Raw genomic sequence first — 17599 nt, 5'->3', positions numbered from 1 at the left:
TAATTACAATGTATGTTTATTTCTAAAAAATAATAACACCACAACCAAATGAGTCCGAAGTACAGCATAACTTTCGTCAGATACAAAAATAAATGTTTCCGGAAGAGAAACAGAATGCAGTTTGCTGGAAAGGCCTGAACTACAGACAACACAGTTGAGTTTTTTTTTTTTTTTACACATTCGGCATTGTATTCCCAATTTAAACAACGCAAGTAACCTAGGTTATATGCTTGTGTATTTTTTTCCTACAATAATACTTAACAACATTGTTTGCCATCTTCTGGTAAAAGAAAAGAAAAATATACTTATGTATTCCCCGTTATTTTAAACATACCTGAGGTTTATACTGAATTGCAAATTAATGTCGCTGTCTTGATCGCGACCCTATTGGATATTCATTAAAACCTTTGGAGGGAAATCCTGAACACACAAATTCAGGCAAAAATAGATCCCTGTGGGCTCCAGCCATTACGGACATTATATTTTATCTCAGAAAATCCATGTGAAATATAAGATATCTATTTGCTGCGAGAAGCTGTACAGCGTAGGCTATTCACGTCGTGGCTGTATTCACAAATGCATATAAAATGAAGCGGATATATGTTCTTTCAGCGTTGACCCCTTCCCCTTCTGAAAAGAAACATCTCGAATAGTCTGTACAAAGGTGAACAATTCAAAACGCTAAAGCTAAAATCCAACAAAAGTTTCTATGTAACATTTATGACACGAGCTCTGCACTAGAAATGCAGGTACCTAAAATACAAACATCTGTGTTTCTGTCATATCACTACTGTATGGATATGCTCGACATATAGTTGGATAATCTCCAAAACGTGTCTACTATAAGCGGGTTACAACGGTCTCCGTAATTTTGTATATTATAATGCGAGTTGGCTGAACTGTAAAACTTTACATAATTTTCAGTTCAAACAGTTCAAATTTCAGGTGCAAAACGTTGAAGATCATTTTATGTCAAAAGATGAAACGGATAGCCACTAATTAAACAGGTGCCGGAGTGAAAGCTAAACATAATTCCTTTTATCATAGTCTCCATTCGGCGTGGCTCTTTTCGTTGGCGCATATTTGACTGAATAAGAGGAGTTTTCAGACGCGGGGCAGGAGCAGCACAGCATCGCACCGCCAAGCAGTAGCAGTCCGGTGGCCGCCCATCCAATGTAGAGCGCGGCCCCAATCTCTCGCTTCTTCGACGTTGGGACATTAGGATTGTAGAAGTCCGAGATGATGTTGTTAGCCATCCAGCACAAAGGGACCAGGGCGAACACTCCGCTTATGATGTAGATCACCCCACCGGCGTTCACCACTCTAGCTTTCACTGTTTCTGCTTTGATGCAGTTTGTGCACTGCGCACCGGCAATCGTGACCATCAAGCCCAATACGCCCAGTACGGAGGAGATGATGCTGAGTGCTCGCGCAGTCTGTAGGTCAGTGGTGAGCGCGAGCACCGAGTCGTACACCTTACATTGCATTTGGCCCGTGCTCTGTACCACGCAGGACATCCACAGTCCTTCCCAGCTGGTTTGAGCGGTGACGATGTTGCTTTCGATGAATGCTGACACTTTCCACATGGGCAGACCGCATGTCACCATCACAAGTAACGAGCCGATAACGCACAGCGCTAAACCCATGATCTCCAAACCCGCGGAAACCATTTTCACTTTATATTGTTTTGTTTTTTTGTTTTGTTTTGTTTGTTTGTTTTTAAAGATTTGAATGGTTCTTGCTTCTCTCCACGGGTATTGTATTAACCAGATACTTCTTCAGTGAAATCACAACTATTTAAAATCTTCTTTCCTCAGTTGTGAAGAACGTGTTCCGTTTAATTTAAGGGCACATCGCTCTCCCGTATTTGTTTCCTATAATGCAGCTCTGTCTTATTCGCTCAAACCAGGGTGTATTTCAAACTGGAGCACAATGATAAAGAACTCCGGATATTTAGTTGGTGGGGTGGGCGACACTGCAAGTGTTGAACATAGAGGAAAAACTTATGACCAATCAGGTTGTATCGTATCCCCTCTTGGCCAATGAAAGGGCAGAGGTACTAGAAGAAAGGGGACAAAGGGAGGTTGCGCTGGAAGAGAGCGGTTACTTGACAGTGAATAACGGCGCCGGCCGTGCAGCCGCAGGACGGGCACGAGACGCGAGGATGAACTTTACAGCGCGCGGTCCTGGAATTTACTCAGCTTGTAAAAACATTCTCTGAAAGAGGGGTTACATCCTTGCCCACTTAATACAATAATGACGGCTAATTTATATTTACACTCACTGCATTATTGCTAATGTCGTTTAAACATGCAGTCATAGCAGACAGGAATGCGTTTGATACAGCACAACTATATAATCAGCTGTTTAACTGATTACATGTTTTTTTCTACTTGAAACATTTAATTGTCTGCCTCAAGCACCAGTCGATATTAAACAAATAATGATTAAAATTCTTAAATAGTTTAGCAGCATCTTCAGAAGTTCATCCTAGTGTACAGATGTACAGTATGTTGCTCATTATGATTCATGTAGCTTTGCTTTGTAACGCAGGGCTTTGTCTTCTCTAAACCGCATCAGTTGTTTTCTTGTGTGCGTAGAGCCCATCAAGGGGAGAAAATGATCTCAGCCTGCTCTATACCCAAGGGAAACAAGTGCGTGCGATACATTGCGCTGATATAATAGTTTCATTTAAACTGCGAATATTTTAATATAGCCTACTCATTTGTTTAATAATTCAATACATTTTAGTAAATACATTTTAATATCTTTAATATCTTTTACGAAGCGCCCTGTGGGGCAGCCGAGAGTGTGACCATATTACATAATGTCCTCAGCATGCAGTTCTGAAACTGACAGTGGAGGAGTCGCCAGGAATATAACACTTGATAAATGTAACACGGTCAATAACTTAATGAACAATGTCCTTTTGGGGAGACCTTAGACATTTTAAATGATGTTTAATATTTATTAAATAAATTAAATGTACACTTCAACGTGTTTGAGTTTTTAATTTAGTTCAGAGTTTAATCTTAAATATGTTCAGCGAATTAGCTTGCTGCGTTGACATAGCCTGATCTTCTGGATGCTCCCAAGTGATTAATGGAAAAGAAACAGCTTCCTTGTAACAGACACTTATAATACGCACACACCAGATTGGTCTGTATGGTGGGTTATTTCCTTCGCAACAACTGGCCGTTAAGAAACAAACAAAAGCAGCTTTTCTCATCGATTTGGATGGTACTACAACTCGCTTCAATGTAAAGTACTAAGTTGCTTGTACGTCATTATTTATATAGGCATAGTCTTTTTTCATCAACGAGTCCCTATGTTTCGTAATCTGATGATATGGCTGGTCTCACGTTACCATTGTAAATGTATTTCCTTGATTTTTTCTTCTCCTTAGTCGCCTTTGTGGTCTCGGAGCTCAGTTGGTCAAATTAAATTCTACCTATAGGAAGAAGTCTAATAGGTAAGGTTAGTAAATTTGTGAATTATTAGAAAAAGAGATAGTTCAAAACAGTGGTAACCAACCCTGTTCCTGGAGATCTGCCGTCCTGCAGATTTTAACTCCAATCATAACAAAGCACACATCATTCATTAGCTAGAGATTTCATTGAGCTGCTGATTAGTAGACTCAGGTGTGCCAAATTAGAGTTGAAATGAAAACCTACAGGTTGGCTGATCTCCAGGAACAGGTTTGGTTACCACTGATTTAAAACATTATACGTGACAAGGGACACTAGGATGGTAAATGGACTGCATTTATATAGCGCTTTTATCCAAAGCGCTTTACAATTGATGCCTCTCATTCGCCAGAGCAGTTAGGGGTTAGGTGTCTTGCTCAAGGACACTTCAACACGCCCAGGGCGGGGTTTGAACCGGCAACCCTCCGACTGCCAGACAATCGGTCTTACCTCCTGAGCTATGTCGCTCATGAGGATGAATCTCTCTGAATTGTCCGAGCTTATTAAATATGTAAGAAATGTTGGAAAACATTCCAGTCAAATTTTCATTTGGTTGTAAGATTGTATGATGAAAATATTCGCCACTCTTGGAATGCATTTTATGCATGTACTATTCCTAAAGGGTTCTATCAAAGTCAGAAATGTTGCATGAACATTTACTAGGAACATCCCTCCTGGATTTCGGATACCTTTAGCTCTCTGTGTAAAAGAAAATCTCTAGGATTTTTACATCAGAGGCATTTCTGGAATATATTTTGCCTGGCTTTTGTTAGTTTGCTTCCTGGTCACAAATGAATTCCAAGCTACTCGTAAGCTTACCTTAACCTTTGTCAGCTGTTCGACTATATTTTTATTATTATAACATGCGTTACATAAAATGGATCAAAGAGAGGAATTCAGCATAACACACAATCTCTGGGTTTTTTATTAATGTTTGTGATCACAGGTTTCCATTCCATCGGCATGTGAAAGATTTCCTGCTGGAATAAACAGTAAATATTCTGCCACTGGTCAGCAGGGGGCGCTGTGGGGAGACTGAGAGAGGTGTGTTAAAAAAGAACCACTCCCACAAACCCTTCTATACTTGTATTTAATAACTGATTATTTATTCCTGTGGTACATCCTGTGCTTCTCCGGCCAAAGAGCCTCTAGGAATGAACTGGTGCATTTCAGTGTTTTCAATGCAGGTGTGAAACTAAACAGGATGTTGTTACAATCAGAAAAGCTCAGCAGATGCCCTAATCCAGTGGAGCTCCACTGTTCTCTATAAAGATGCACACCCCACCCCGTCACAGTCTTACAAACCTACAAAGCTTACAACTTAGAATTTCTCATTCAAATGGAAGATTTTAAACTCTTAAACACTGATCTTTTTAATACTGCTTGTACTTATCTAATTTGATCTACTTGTTGTCTGATGTGTGATTGCTGTATGTTGCTGTAATCAGGGGTGTAGCACAAAATTCTGGGCCCTACACATAAGAAGTCTCTGTGGGCCCCCATTTTTGTTTATGACGGTGGATTAATGCTATAAAATTAATCTGTTCATGTGTACAGCCTTTGGAAAAATGGCACTATACAAACGGTTTTGGAGTTACTTCGAATGTATTTCCTTGCTTCAAGCGTAGGTTCTTGCTTTGAGTGTACTTTATTTCTTCGAGTATATTTTCTTAATGCGAGTGTATTTTTTTTTTTGCTTAGGGTGCATTTTCTTTCTTACAGTGTATTTTCTTGAATCGAGTGTATTTTCGTGATCACAAATTCCCTAATGCCCTTTTACCAGCCAGGCTAATGCCAGCTGGTTGTCAGAAACTTCTGTAGATAACTACAATATCCTTCATTGCACGCGAAAACCGTGCCAGTCGAAAACATACGCTAAAACTGTAACAGTATGATATTTAAATTTAAAAAAGAGAAAGTACACTTCTTAAAAATTTCGTGTAGCTACTTGATGGCAATTGCATGCCTGATCATATCGGAATGATACAAGGAGACACGACCAGCAAAGTATTCGTACTTCCATCAGTTTTTCAGATAAAATGCAGTATGTTCTGTTAAAGGCTATTAATGAATGTTATCAACAAAGAATATCGTCGTGGTTTCAAAAAAAAAAAACCATACCAACATACCGAACTGCTGGTTTCGTTATTTGGAAAGTGGCTTATGTGTGTATTGTTTTTGTCTCTTGTCTTGCTACTCTGTAAAGTGCCTTTGTGACAGTTCTCTCAAAAAAAAAAAGCGCGATACAAATAAAATTGAATTTTATTCGCTTATGCATGCGTGTAAGTGACTGTAGACTGTGGTAACATTTATAAATACTCAGCCGTTTGATAGCGAAAGTGGAGACTATGAAAGCCATATTGGCTCTGAGCTCCGTCTCCTTAAAATGGCATCGCCTTCGGGTTTAGAGCCGTAATGGCTTCAGTCTCTCGACATTCTTTACTGTCCCACCCACACGAACAGAAAATGGGCATTATGGGATAAGGGCGGAATATATCTGGGAGGTTCCGGATCCCTGGACTGGCCTGGGATAGACTGCAGCAGTGAGAAAAATCTAATCTAAAGTAATTTATTTACGTATACATTCCCAGAGGTAAGGATTCAACACATTAACCAAGTTCATTTGGATTGCTGTTGTTTGCAGCGTTAAGAGTAACACACAAACTTGGCAACAATGTAAACTTGTGTAATCAGTTACTGCTGCGGCGAGAAGTTGAAGCTGTCCAGGAAAACTTTTAAGTGTATTCATAGAAATGTTGAATGTTGCAAAATTCGCTACACTGATATTAAAAATAGACCTATAAGAGTGTTTTCTTTCTTTTTATTTGAATCTATTGTCCTGAAGCGCGTGGCGTTTTAGGATTGCTCAATTTGTCTTTATATAGTGTTTTTTCTTTTCTCCCGAAACTGGGTGTGGACGTATTTTGGAAATTTTAAAGTGTTTTTGGGACCAAATACTGTGTACCAGACCAAAATGTCCATAGTTATGTCCATATGTTAACTATGGAGCACCCCAAATCTAAAGGTTGTGACAAATTTGAGATTTCAGTATAATTGGCAGAGTAACCACTGCGCTATAACTGTTTATATGTAGAGTGCTAAACGCGCTCGGTCGCTTAAGGTAACCGTAACTTTCAGACGTAGGCTGTTTTGCGGAAATAGGTTCTTGGAATTGGGATGTTGATTTGGCGTTGGCGCAATCGTACCAATGGTTTGATAGGACTGTCAATTAATAATACCTCTGCAATTTGGCAGCAGTTAAGTGACATTTATCGATTAATGTGGCCATTTCAGATAATTTCGAGGAAACTACGTTCATAGTCTGTTAGATTTGCTGTGCCATGGCTAAGGGCCTCTTGCAAATTTCTGTAGCTTCTGTGCGAGTTAAAAGCATCCAGTGCGAGAAATTCCTTTGGCTCCAGATCACCCTCCCCAGTGACAGCACTAAAATGGTGAAAAAACGCTTTAAAATGAGCGAATCGAGTCTAGTTTATCTGTGTATCTCGGATCACGACATTAAATGTAATTGACTGCATTTTTAGGAGACAGTAAAATAGTTTTGCTTCATATCTCAGCCAATTGGCATAATTACTGCAGACTGTCCTCATAGTCACTGGTGCATAGCTCCTGTTTGAGTGGGATGATTCGGCTGAATCAGGGAAGCCCCTTGGGTCGCGCAAGCTGCTTATTGTGTTCTGGTCCATTCTTTCCTGTCCCTTTATGTACACTTTTGTAGTGACACCCTTTCATGTACTAAATGTTCTTACTGAGAAAGAAACCAACCTGGTAAAGAGTGATAAGTCATTTGCTGTTGCTTTAATTAGATTAACCTAAAAAGAGCTCACAAATGATGAAGACATCTTTTATTTGACAAACCCCTTAAACTTTCTCTGAACCCCTTATTTTCTGCATGTTATCAGCATGATCGGGACAAAAGTGTGAAAGGAGACATCTTTCACCATAAATCAAAGAGTGTCATTTCCCCTCCCTCCTTTTTAGAGGAGAAAAGGAGAACGCAAAGCATGAATTAGATTTCTGTCAGTCTGTTTGAGTCGGGCCAGTTTTTCACCTTGCTTGCTTAGTTCTGGATCAGGACTATTGTACTAATTAAATTTTTTTTACCGCTGGTCATTTGCATGCATGAGCTAACATTATGCTGGGAGGGAACATAACCTTGCTGTATTGTTTAGGGTGCAAGGGCATATGAACAGACTGTAGTGTTTAGGGTGGAAGGGCACATAACCTCGCTGTATTGTTTAGGGTGCATGCAAGGGCATATAAACACACTGTATTGTTTAGGGCGCATGGGCATATAAACACACTGTAGTGTTTAGGGTGCATGGGCATATAAACACACTGTAGTGTTTAGGGTGCAAGGGCATATAAACACACTGTAGTGTTTAGGGTGCAAGGGCATATAAACACACTGTAGTGTTTAGGGTGCAAGGGCATATAAACACACTGTAGTGTTTAGGGTGCAAGGGCATATAAACACACTGTAGTGTTTAGGGTGCAAAGGCACAACTTCGATATAGTAATTAGGGAACACATGAGGTCTCGGAGGACTTCCAAGGGGAGTGTTCCACCTGAACTCTTGATTGCTAAATTTGGTGAGGTTTTTTGACAATGTAACATGCAGTGATAAGTTATTTATGCATGACATTTTGTAAGAATAAACTCCAGAAAGCATTTTACTTTACAGTCAAATGAAGGAAGTCTCCCACTTCTGTGCTTGTTGTGAGTATATTGTCAGTGTGCATCGATTGTTTCGGTGAAAAATGCAGCTCAACGTGCCAGCTATGCCCTGTTGTGCTTCACCTTACAGGCCTCAGTCATCATAAGTGGATGTAGTCTGCTTGCTTAAAGTCAGTTTACTATACTTAAAGTCCGTTTGCTACTATAATGCAGCTAGTTTATTAGCCGACGTGCTAATGAATACAATGTAGTTTGCCTTTATGCTGGCTTAACCCAGTATGCTAACTCCTAAATCAATAGCCTAATATTGTGCCCTGAAAATCTTGCAATCTTTTGCAAAAGGCTTTTAAGTACAAGCTGTCACAAAAGTTTTAAATAATGTATTACTTATTTAATATTGACCGTTACCTATTTGCTTGTGACAACTGAGCAGTTGTCATCTTGCTTGAATCTAGCTAGCAAAAATAATTCCTGAGTTCTTTCGTTCTCATGTAGGCTCAGTCGGCCAAACCTGGCCTGCTTTTTTGAAGCTCACTTCATTTGAGAGATTGAAGACTCACCTCTTCAGGCTGCACCTCTCCCCATCCCTCCCTACCTCCCTGTAGTCTCTAATTGACTATGTAATCTTAGGGTTGTGGCTAGGTAAGCTGTTTATCTTAGTTGACTTAGTTATTGCACTTGTGCCTACTCAACTATTGATTGTTTTATTTGCATAGACTGATTTGTTGCTGTTTGTTGTGCTAATCAGATTAACCTACAGGGTCCAAGTTAAACTACGCGGTCGTTCCCTGCACTTGGAACTGTGCGTCCCTCTAGGGTTTTCAACACACTTGTTCCTGGTTATGTTTATACACTTTGTTGTACGTCGCTCTGGATAAGGGCGTCTGCCAAATGCCTGTAATGTAATGTAATGTAATGAGAGATGTTGCTCACTAGCGCCAGTGCATTTGGCTCCAGTCTAGGTGTTTCAGTCACCTGTTTCAGTGTAGTGTGCTTCTGCTTTTAATCCGCTGCTAATTCCTGTTCACACGCCCGTCTCGTGCCAGTGTGTTGTGGTCACATGGTTTGTCTTTGTAACATAGCGTTTTATTGTAAAAGTAATTTCTGTCTCAGTGGGGTTTTTCTGGTTCAGTGAGGAAGGAATAAATAAATAAAGGGAAAGGAGGTGATGAACAGCCACAGTCCGCCCCTTTGGCATGTACCACAGTCCCCCCTGGCTGCTGGCCTGTCAGTCACCACAGAATTGGTCCTGTGGAGGGCGGACCTGCACCCCTGATTGCGAGACGGGGCGCGTGCTTTCCCTCTTAACACGCTGGAATGGGATGCGTAGGGAAAGATTGAGGAACTCTGCTGATAAACTCCATTGTTCTCCAGGAGCGGCGATGAAATAGACCCTCCGAGCTCCCTCTTTATCAGCACTCAGGGACCAGCCTGACACGGAACCCACATTTGTGCCAGGGGTGGGGTTGGCACTGGGGGGTGGGGTCGGTGCTCAGGGTTCGGGGTCACTGCTGGGGGTAGGGTTGGTGTATATTTTGCTTTGGGGCGTGGGTGCTGGGGGGGTGGGGTCGGTGTATATATTTGCTTTGGGGTGTGGGCGTGTTCTGACTGCCTGTGTGTTTGCAGGTTCAGGGGACATGTCTCAGTCTGGAGAGAAAGGGAAGGTGAGTAGGACTGGGACCCAAATCCAGCCACCTGAGCAGAGCTTCCTTTATCAACACCCGTTTGGACTGTTTGTGTTGTTCATTTCTATGTGGTTTCTCTTTGACATAAGAGTTCTGGATACATATCGTATGAATAACAAGCTCAGGGAGGGAAGGAGCTTCAGGCAGACGCTAAATCAGGACTAGCAAAATATTGAGAAGTTTTTTTCAGAAAGTGGAAGCGTCTGCTTGCTTTTAGGAATTGTTCACTGAATAGTTTTGAAAGACTTACTGATGGTTATTTGACTTGGAATGCCTCATGTTGGTTAAATGTGTGGCATGGTCTGAGTGCAGCTGTAGTGAAGTGTAGGGTGAGGGTTAGGGTTGGGGTTGGGATAGTGTAGAGATGGGTTGGGGTTAGTGTAGAGATGAGTTGGGGTTGGGGTTAGGATTAGTGTAGAGATGGGTTGGGGTTGGGGTTAGTGTACAGATACTCCATTGCACCCTGTGTTTCCGGCAGTTTCCTGAGGCAGCAGGATATGTGGGCTTCGCTAACCTGCCCAACCAGGTGCACAGGAAGTCTGTGAAGAAAGGCTTTGAGTTCACGCTGATGGTTGTGGGTGAGTCTGGACCTCCCCTGTGTGCTATCACTATAAACCCCTCCCCCAAGCGCTATCACTATAAACCCCTCCCCTAAGCGCTATCACTATAAACTCCTCCCCTAAGCGCTATCACTATAAACTCCTCCCTCATGTCCTATCACTATAAACCCCTCCCCCAAGTCCTATCACTATAAACCCCTCCCCCAAGCGCTATCACTATAAACCCCTCCCCCAAGTGCTATCACTATAAACTCCTCCCCCATGTCCTATCACTATAAACCCCTCCCCCAAGTGCTATCACTATAAACTCCTCCCTCATGTCCTATCACTAAACCCTCCCCCAAGCGCTATCACTATAAACCCCTCCCCCAAGCGCTATCACTATAAACCCCTCCCCCAAGCGCTATCACTATAAACTCCTCCCTCATGTGCTATCACTATAAACCCCTCCCCCAAGTGCTATCACTATAAACTCCTCCCTCATGTCCTATCACTATAAACCCCTCCCCCAAGCGCTATCACTATAAACCCCTCCCCCAAGCGCTATCACTATAAACTCCTCCCTCATGTGCTATCACTATAAACTCCTCCCTCATGTCCTATCACTATAAACCCCTCCCCCAAGCGTTATCACTATAAACCCCTCCCCCAAGTCCTATCACTATAAACTCCTCCCCAAAGCGGTATCACTAAACTCCTCCCCATGCACTATTACTTTAAACCCCTCCCCCAAGCCCTATCACTATAAACTTCTCCTTGAGTGGAGTCTGGATTCATAGGGGTTGAGTGGGGTTTGGATTCATAGGGTTTGAGTGGGGTCTGGATTCATAGGGGTTGAGTGGGGTCTGGATTCATAGGGGTTGAGTGGGTTCTGGATTCATAGGGGTTGAGTGGGTTCTGGATTCATAGGAGTTTGAGTGGGGCCTGGATTCATAGTGGTTTGAGTGGGGCCTGGATTCATAGGGGTTGAGTGGGTTCTGGATTCATAGGGGTTGAGTGGGTTCTGGATTCATAGGGGTTGAGTGGGTTCTGGATTCATAGGGGTTTGAGTGGGGCCTGGATTCATAGGGGTTGAGTGGGGCCTGGATTCATAGGGGTTGAGTGGGTTCTGGATTCATAGGGGTTGAGTGGGTTCTGACTCATTATGCCCCCATTCTCTTGGAATCACCATTCCGAGCTCTGCCTATGTCCTTGGCTCTGTAGGGGAGTCCGGTTTGGGGAAGTCTACTCTGATCAACAGCCTGTTTCTGACGGACCTTTACCCTGAGCGCTATATCCCCATCGCTGCAGGTAAGAGGAATCTCTTGAAAAAGAGTGTTCATTTCAGTAAGATTTTCCTGGTTAAATATAGGTGAATAATAGTATGCAAGTCTTCCCATAAAATCAAAAAAGCAATTCTTGGTTATTGCCTGCTCAACAATCCACCAATACTTTTGCATCTATATATACATGCATACATACCTATGTACACATTTTATAGTCATTGTGTTACACCTACTGTTAGCTTGCAAACATAAGTACTACATTACATGAGCTCATGATGATTTGAGTCCTGCTCAAACTCAGGTAGCTGGAAGCTACCATTTTGTCCATTGTGGATGGTTAGAGTTTGGGGTTAGGGCTAGACTTGGAGTTTGGGGGAAATGTATAGGGATATGGAGGTGGGGTTAGGGTTAGGGCTGGGCTTAGAGTTTGGGGGAAGTGTATAGGGATATGGAGGTGGGGTTAGGGTTAGGGCTGGGCTTAGAGTTTGGGGGAAGTGTATAGGGATATGGAGGTGGGGTGTAGAGATGTTACCCTAACTGGTATGCGCTGCTTTGCTGGCCTACAGAGAAAATTGAACGGACCGTCCAGATTGAGGCGTCTACTGTGGAAATTGAGGAACGGGGGGTGAAACTACGCCTCACAGTGGTGGACACGCCTGGTTATGGTGATGCTATTAACAGCCAAGACTGGTGAGCCTTTTCTGGATCATCAGTTATCAACAATAAACCTCTCTACTCAACCACTTAACAACAATTTTCTTCTCTCTAATCATATGCCTCTTTCTGACCAACCATGTAAAAACTGTATGTAAGAACTTTCTGTTCAAATGCACTTAACAGCAGTATACTCTTTAACCATATATCTACTACCAACCACTTAGCAACAATATCCCTTCATGTAACCAACCAATTCAAGACAATGTGCCTTTTCTATGCCAGTTACTTCACAACAGTATTCCTATGTTCGTCCAGAGACAGATACCTAAGGGGCAGATGTGGTATGTAAGGGGGGCAGATGTGGTAATAAGGGGACAAATTGTGCACCTAAGGTCAGCCGATTAGCTCCATTCATTGATTGATTCATCATTGCCATTTTCCTGCTTTAGCTGTAGGTTATCATTTCTAATGTCAGTTTAACGTGCATCGCCTCCCAGCATCCTCCCTAATTTCCATCCCTGCTTTGCTAGGTCCCCCCCCCCCACCCCACCCTTGCAGAATGTGCTGGGTCTCGCCAGCGTCCTCCTAACCCCCCACCCCACCCCTGCAGAATGTGCTGGGTCTCGCCAGCGTCCTCTTAAGAATGTCCAGCACCTCGCTTTCCTTTCAGCCTCGGCATTAAGCCGTGGCACCATGGATAAAGGTACAGGCCCCCCCCCCACGGCTCCCCTCCTCACCAGCTGTGTGTGGGGAATTGGAGCATTTGCTAAAATAGTTTGTGCCTACATATGTGATTAAAACAACTTTATTAATCTAGCAGTGCTTTCTTCCCACCAACACTGGCCAGGAGCCCTTTGTGTTATAGGAAAGGTCTCCCACACAGACTAAAGGAGAAGCACACTCATCAGCAGGTACCCCTGCAGATTGCACTCACTGTGCTTTATATGAGAAACCTGACAGCCTGAACTAGGAGCCAGCCAGTTCTGCACTGAGGCCCCCACAGAGACTACCGGGGAAGCAGACCAGTGATTGACAGACTGTGTGAACAGACCCAGAAAGAAAGATGGAGGGCAGACGGCAGGGTAGTGTAGAGGTAAAAGCACTCGCCTACCACCGCAGAGACCCGGGTTCAGCCCCTGGCAGCGGTACTTCCGGCTTGGTCAGACGTTCCTTCGAACACAGTTGGCAGTGTTCACGGGTGGGAAGCCGATGAGGGTACGAGTCCTGATCATTGCATTAGCGACTCCTACTGGTTGGTCGGGGCACCTGTTCAGCAGGGAGGGGATCTAGGGGAGATAGCGTGAACCTCCACATGCGTTACGCTCTCCCTAGTGAAACTCCTCGCTGTCAGGTGAAAAGAAGCGGCTGGCGACTCCACATGCATCGGAGGAGGCATGTGGTAGTCTACGCCCTTCCCAGATCAACAGAAAGATGTGCATCGACCAGGACCGTGATACACACGGGGAATTGGTATAATGACTAAATTGGGGAGAAAATGGGAGAAAAATGGCAAGAAAAAGAAAGATGGAGCGAGTGAGAGAGGGGTGTGTGTTGGGGGGGGGAGTTGGAATGGGATCTGGCAGAAGCGTGGATCCCCCCTGCCCCCCTGCCCCCCGGCCCTCTGATGGCTTCAGGCAGGAAGTTTTGTTTCAGCTGCAACTTCCTGTTGATTGTCCTGAAATGGCTGTTTATTCCTTCGGCCAAGCCTCAGCCAGCCAATCACATATCTCTGTGGCCGTAACTATACCACAGACCAGCTAATCACAGACCTCTGCGCCCCTAACCATACCACAGACTGGCCAGTCACAGCCAATCTGCGTCCCCTAACCATACCACAGACCGGCCAATCACAGCCAATCTGCGTCCCCTAACCATACCACAGACCAGGACCAATACCGATAAAGCATCTCTGTGCTGATCGAGGATCAGGTTTTCCCTGTTTACTATCCTTATCCTCTGTGAGTTAAAGCTGAACCTGCCACCAGATCAGAATTCCTCTTCTGAGATGATTTGTGGATGTGGGCCGTTGACTTAGCTCAGCTGGGACAGGTAACAGGACAGGTTCTGTTTGCAGTGCCTTAATAGTTCATGTACCATGGGGCCCATCCATGCACTGGAACTACTGTTCGCACAGATATATGTTTAATATCTTTGATTTATTTCATATCTGATTGGCTTTGTAAATTCTGGGACAATAAAACCAACATTTGGACCTTCAATGAAGTCCCTGCAGCATATTTTGGAGATGGTACTGGTGCTGTACCAGGACAAAGTCCACTAAAGTCTGTTTGAATGGACAGTCTATGATAACCATGATATTTGGCCAGCAGCTATACCACCACGCACTCTGCTCCTACCGACTGGCTGAAGCTAAGCAGGTGTGGGCTTGGTTAGTACTTGGATGGGAGACCACCAGGGAATACTGAGTTGCTGCTGGAAGTGGTGTTGGTGGGCCAGCAGGGGGCAATCTTCCCTCTGGTCAAATAAACCCCAATGCCCCAGTGCAGTGATGGGGACACTGTGCTGTAGGAGATGCTGTCTTTGGGATGAGACGTTAAACCGAGGTCCTGACTCACTGTGGTCATTAAAGATCCCACGACACTATTCGCAAAGAGTAGGGGGTTCCTGGCTAAAATCCCAGATCTGGCTCTCGAAAAAACTTAATCATCCCCTGATTTAATTGGCTAAAAAAATGTTCTCTCCCTCCAGTGGAGCTGCTCAGTGGCCAACAGTAGAGGATTTTGGTTGTACTGCGCAGCTCCCAGGTGCGAATGTGTATGAGTGTGAAGCAGGGCGTTCCTGCAAAAGAGCATCCGTGCTCAGTGAACCTACCCTGGGTAAATAAAGGTTAAATAAAAAAGTAAAAAATTAGTCCAGTAAACTCTGCTTAACCTGGCAGTATTATTTAACCACCATGTGAATCCATTCAGGCCTACTCAAATGGCCATGGCCACAACGAATACTACCCTTAAAAAAAGGACACATGGTTTAAACTTCATCGGATTAAGCTCATTATTCCTGCCATGTGATTTTGAAAGACTGTACCCAAAAACAGGCCCATCGGTGTTTCTGCTGGAGTGGGGTTTGAATCCTGTGGTCACCTGCAGGAAATGTGCTATTTTCTTCAGTTGATTAGGGGTTTTTGCTCTCTGTGTCCATTCTGTGTCCCTAGCTTTAAGACCATCATCCAGTACATTGATAACCAGTTTGAGCGCTACCTGCACGACGAGAGCGGGCTCAACCGCCGGCACATCGTGGACAACCGCGTTCACTGCTGCTTCTACTTCATCTCACCCTTCGGACACGGGTACGAGCTGGGGGCCACACCTGCCCAAACACACCTGCTCGCTGCATGTGTGTGCTGTTGATGATGATGCGTGTGTGTGTGTGTGTGTGTGTCTCTCTCTTCTCAGGCTGAAACCCCTAGATGTCGAGTTCATGAAGGCCATTCACAGCAAGGTGAACATTGTCCCCGTCATCGCAAAGGCTGACACCCTGACGCTGAGAGAGCGGGATCGTCTGAAGAGGAGGGTGAGTTACAGCTCGCACACATACACACACACACACGGACACAACATAATCCGCTACCGTAAATTATGCCTTCTCACGTGACCCGGCTCAAACACCCCCGCCCCCCCGCCCCGTTTCCTCCTCCTTAAGTGACCCTGCTTCCCAGGCACTGCTGTTGATGGCTCCTTCAGGTCGATCATTTCCTCTTGTACTTGGAATCATGGTTCAATTGATTTAGTTCTGGCAGTGATTCACTGAATTGTTTTCAGAATTCTGGTACTCAGGCAATGCAAGCAGTGTGAAGGGTCACCACTTCATCATTTATATATGCTGGCAGTGGCCACAAAGTTGGAAATACTTCGCTAAATGAGGGACAAAAATATATTTTTCCTGAGTGAATTGCATAGTTAACATGCTCATAGCCGTGTGCAAACATGTTGTGCAAGTCTGTTTGCCTGTAATTATGGCTAGAATGGCTGGAACAGAAGCCCTCAGTGAATGAGAGAGTTGCTGACTGTTGTGATATGTTTGGAAAGGGCATCAGTGCTGAGGATGTTTCAGTTTGCAGATGTTTCATATTGAACTGAGTCTAAGGTAGAGTGGAATAGAGTCTAAGGTGGAACGGAACAGGTCCTGCTGGCTGGGTTCTGTAAGGGTAAAGATTAGGCTAAGGGTTTGGTTTAGGGCATGTTGAGGCCCTGGGGTCCTGTCCTGCTGGCTGGGTTCAGTAAGGAGAAAGGTTAGGTTAAGGCTAAGGGTAGAGTATGGAATGCAGGCCTGTGGGTAACCTGATGATATAATCTGTTTATTTCCTGTGAAACTCATTGTCCCAAACATTGCAAACCCACAAGGACAAGGCTTTAAGCATCGGGACTGTTGTAGTGGCCTTCCTGCCACCAGTATAGCCACCCCTCCCCCTAGCTTAAATAAGGAAGTCTGAATTGCATTGCTTGCAATCAAGCTAATCTTGTATAGTTCCGGTGTGTGCTGTCCAGTGCAGGGAATCATTAGCCTCATTTTCAATTTCATTCGATGCTCTTATACAGCAGGATATCACTGCTCTTATACAGCAGGATATCACTCTGCTCTTATACAGCTGGATATCACTGCTCTTATACAGCAGGATATTACTGCTCTTATACAGCAGGATATCACTGCTCTTATACAGCAGGATATCACTCTGCTCTTATACAGCTGGATATCACTGCTCTTATACAGCAGGATATTACTGCTCTTATACAGCAGGATATCACTGCTCTATACCATACGCCTATAGCAGGATATACTGCTCTTATACAGCAGGATATCACTTTGCTCTTATACAGCAGGATATTACTGCTCTTATACAGCAGGATATCACTCTGCTCTTATACAGCAGGATATCACTGCTCTTATACAGCAGGATATCACTCTGCTCTTATACAGCAGGATATCACTGCTCTTATACAGCAGGATATCACTCTGTCTTATACAGCAGGATATCACTCTGCACTTATACAGCAGGATATCACTCTGCTCTTATACTGCAGGATATCACTGCTCTTATACAGCAGGATATCACTGCTCTTATACAGCAGGATATCACTGCTCTTATACAGCAGGATATCACTGCTCTTATACAGCAGGATATCACTCTGCTCTTATACAGCAGGATATCACTCTGCTCTTATACAGCAGGATATCACTGCTCTTATACAGCAGGATATCACTGCTCTTATACAGCAGGATATCACTCTGCTCTTATACAGCAGGATATCACT

The 17599-nt window shown here is 43.9% G+C and overlaps 2 protein-coding genes across 2 annotated transcripts in view; one reads left to right on the top strand and one right to left on the bottom strand.

Annotated features, from left to right (window-relative positions):
* Nucleotides 1–1952, bottom strand: cldn5a (claudin 5a). Its single transcript, XM_064353250.1, has one exon. It carries the CDS (start codon nt 1668–1670, stop codon nt 1023–1025), a length of 648 nt encoding a protein of 215 aa, XP_064209320.1. The 5' UTR covers nt 1671–1952; the 3' UTR covers nt 1–1022.
* A 3952-nt stretch (nt 1953–5904) lies between these two features.
* Nucleotides 5905–17599, top strand: part of zgc:63587 (uncharacterized protein LOC393431 homolog) — a 31677-nt gene continuing 19982 nt past the window's right edge. Inside the window, exons 1-7 of the mRNA XM_064353247.1 lie at nt 5905–6060; nt 9789–9826; nt 10326–10425; nt 11611–11697; nt 12239–12362; nt 15502–15636; nt 15743–15860. Coding sequence (XP_064209317.1) covers nt 9800–9826; nt 10326–10425; nt 11611–11697; nt 12239–12362; nt 15502–15636; nt 15743–15860 — 591 coding nt within the window. The 5' untranslated portion in view covers nt 5905–6060; nt 9789–9799. The remainder of the gene's footprint in view (nt 6061–9788; nt 9827–10325; nt 10426–11610; nt 11698–12238; nt 12363–15501; nt 15637–15742; nt 15861–17599) is intronic.

Source organism: Anguilla rostrata, chromosome 10 (genome assembly GCF_018555375.3).
Source record: "Anguilla rostrata isolate EN2019 chromosome 10, ASM1855537v3, whole genome shotgun sequence".
Classification (NCBI taxonomy): Eukaryota; Metazoa; Chordata; class Actinopteri; order Anguilliformes; family Anguillidae; genus Anguilla; species Anguilla rostrata.
Note: the sequence above shows the minus strand (reverse complement) of the source record. Positions and strands in the feature narration are given on the sequence as shown.

Excerpts from the sequence above, each read along its gene's own strand:
- cldn5a (XM_064353250.1), bottom strand. The coding sequence starts at position 1,670 with ATGGTTTCCGCGGGTTTGGAGATCATGGGTTTAGCGCTGTGCGTTATC.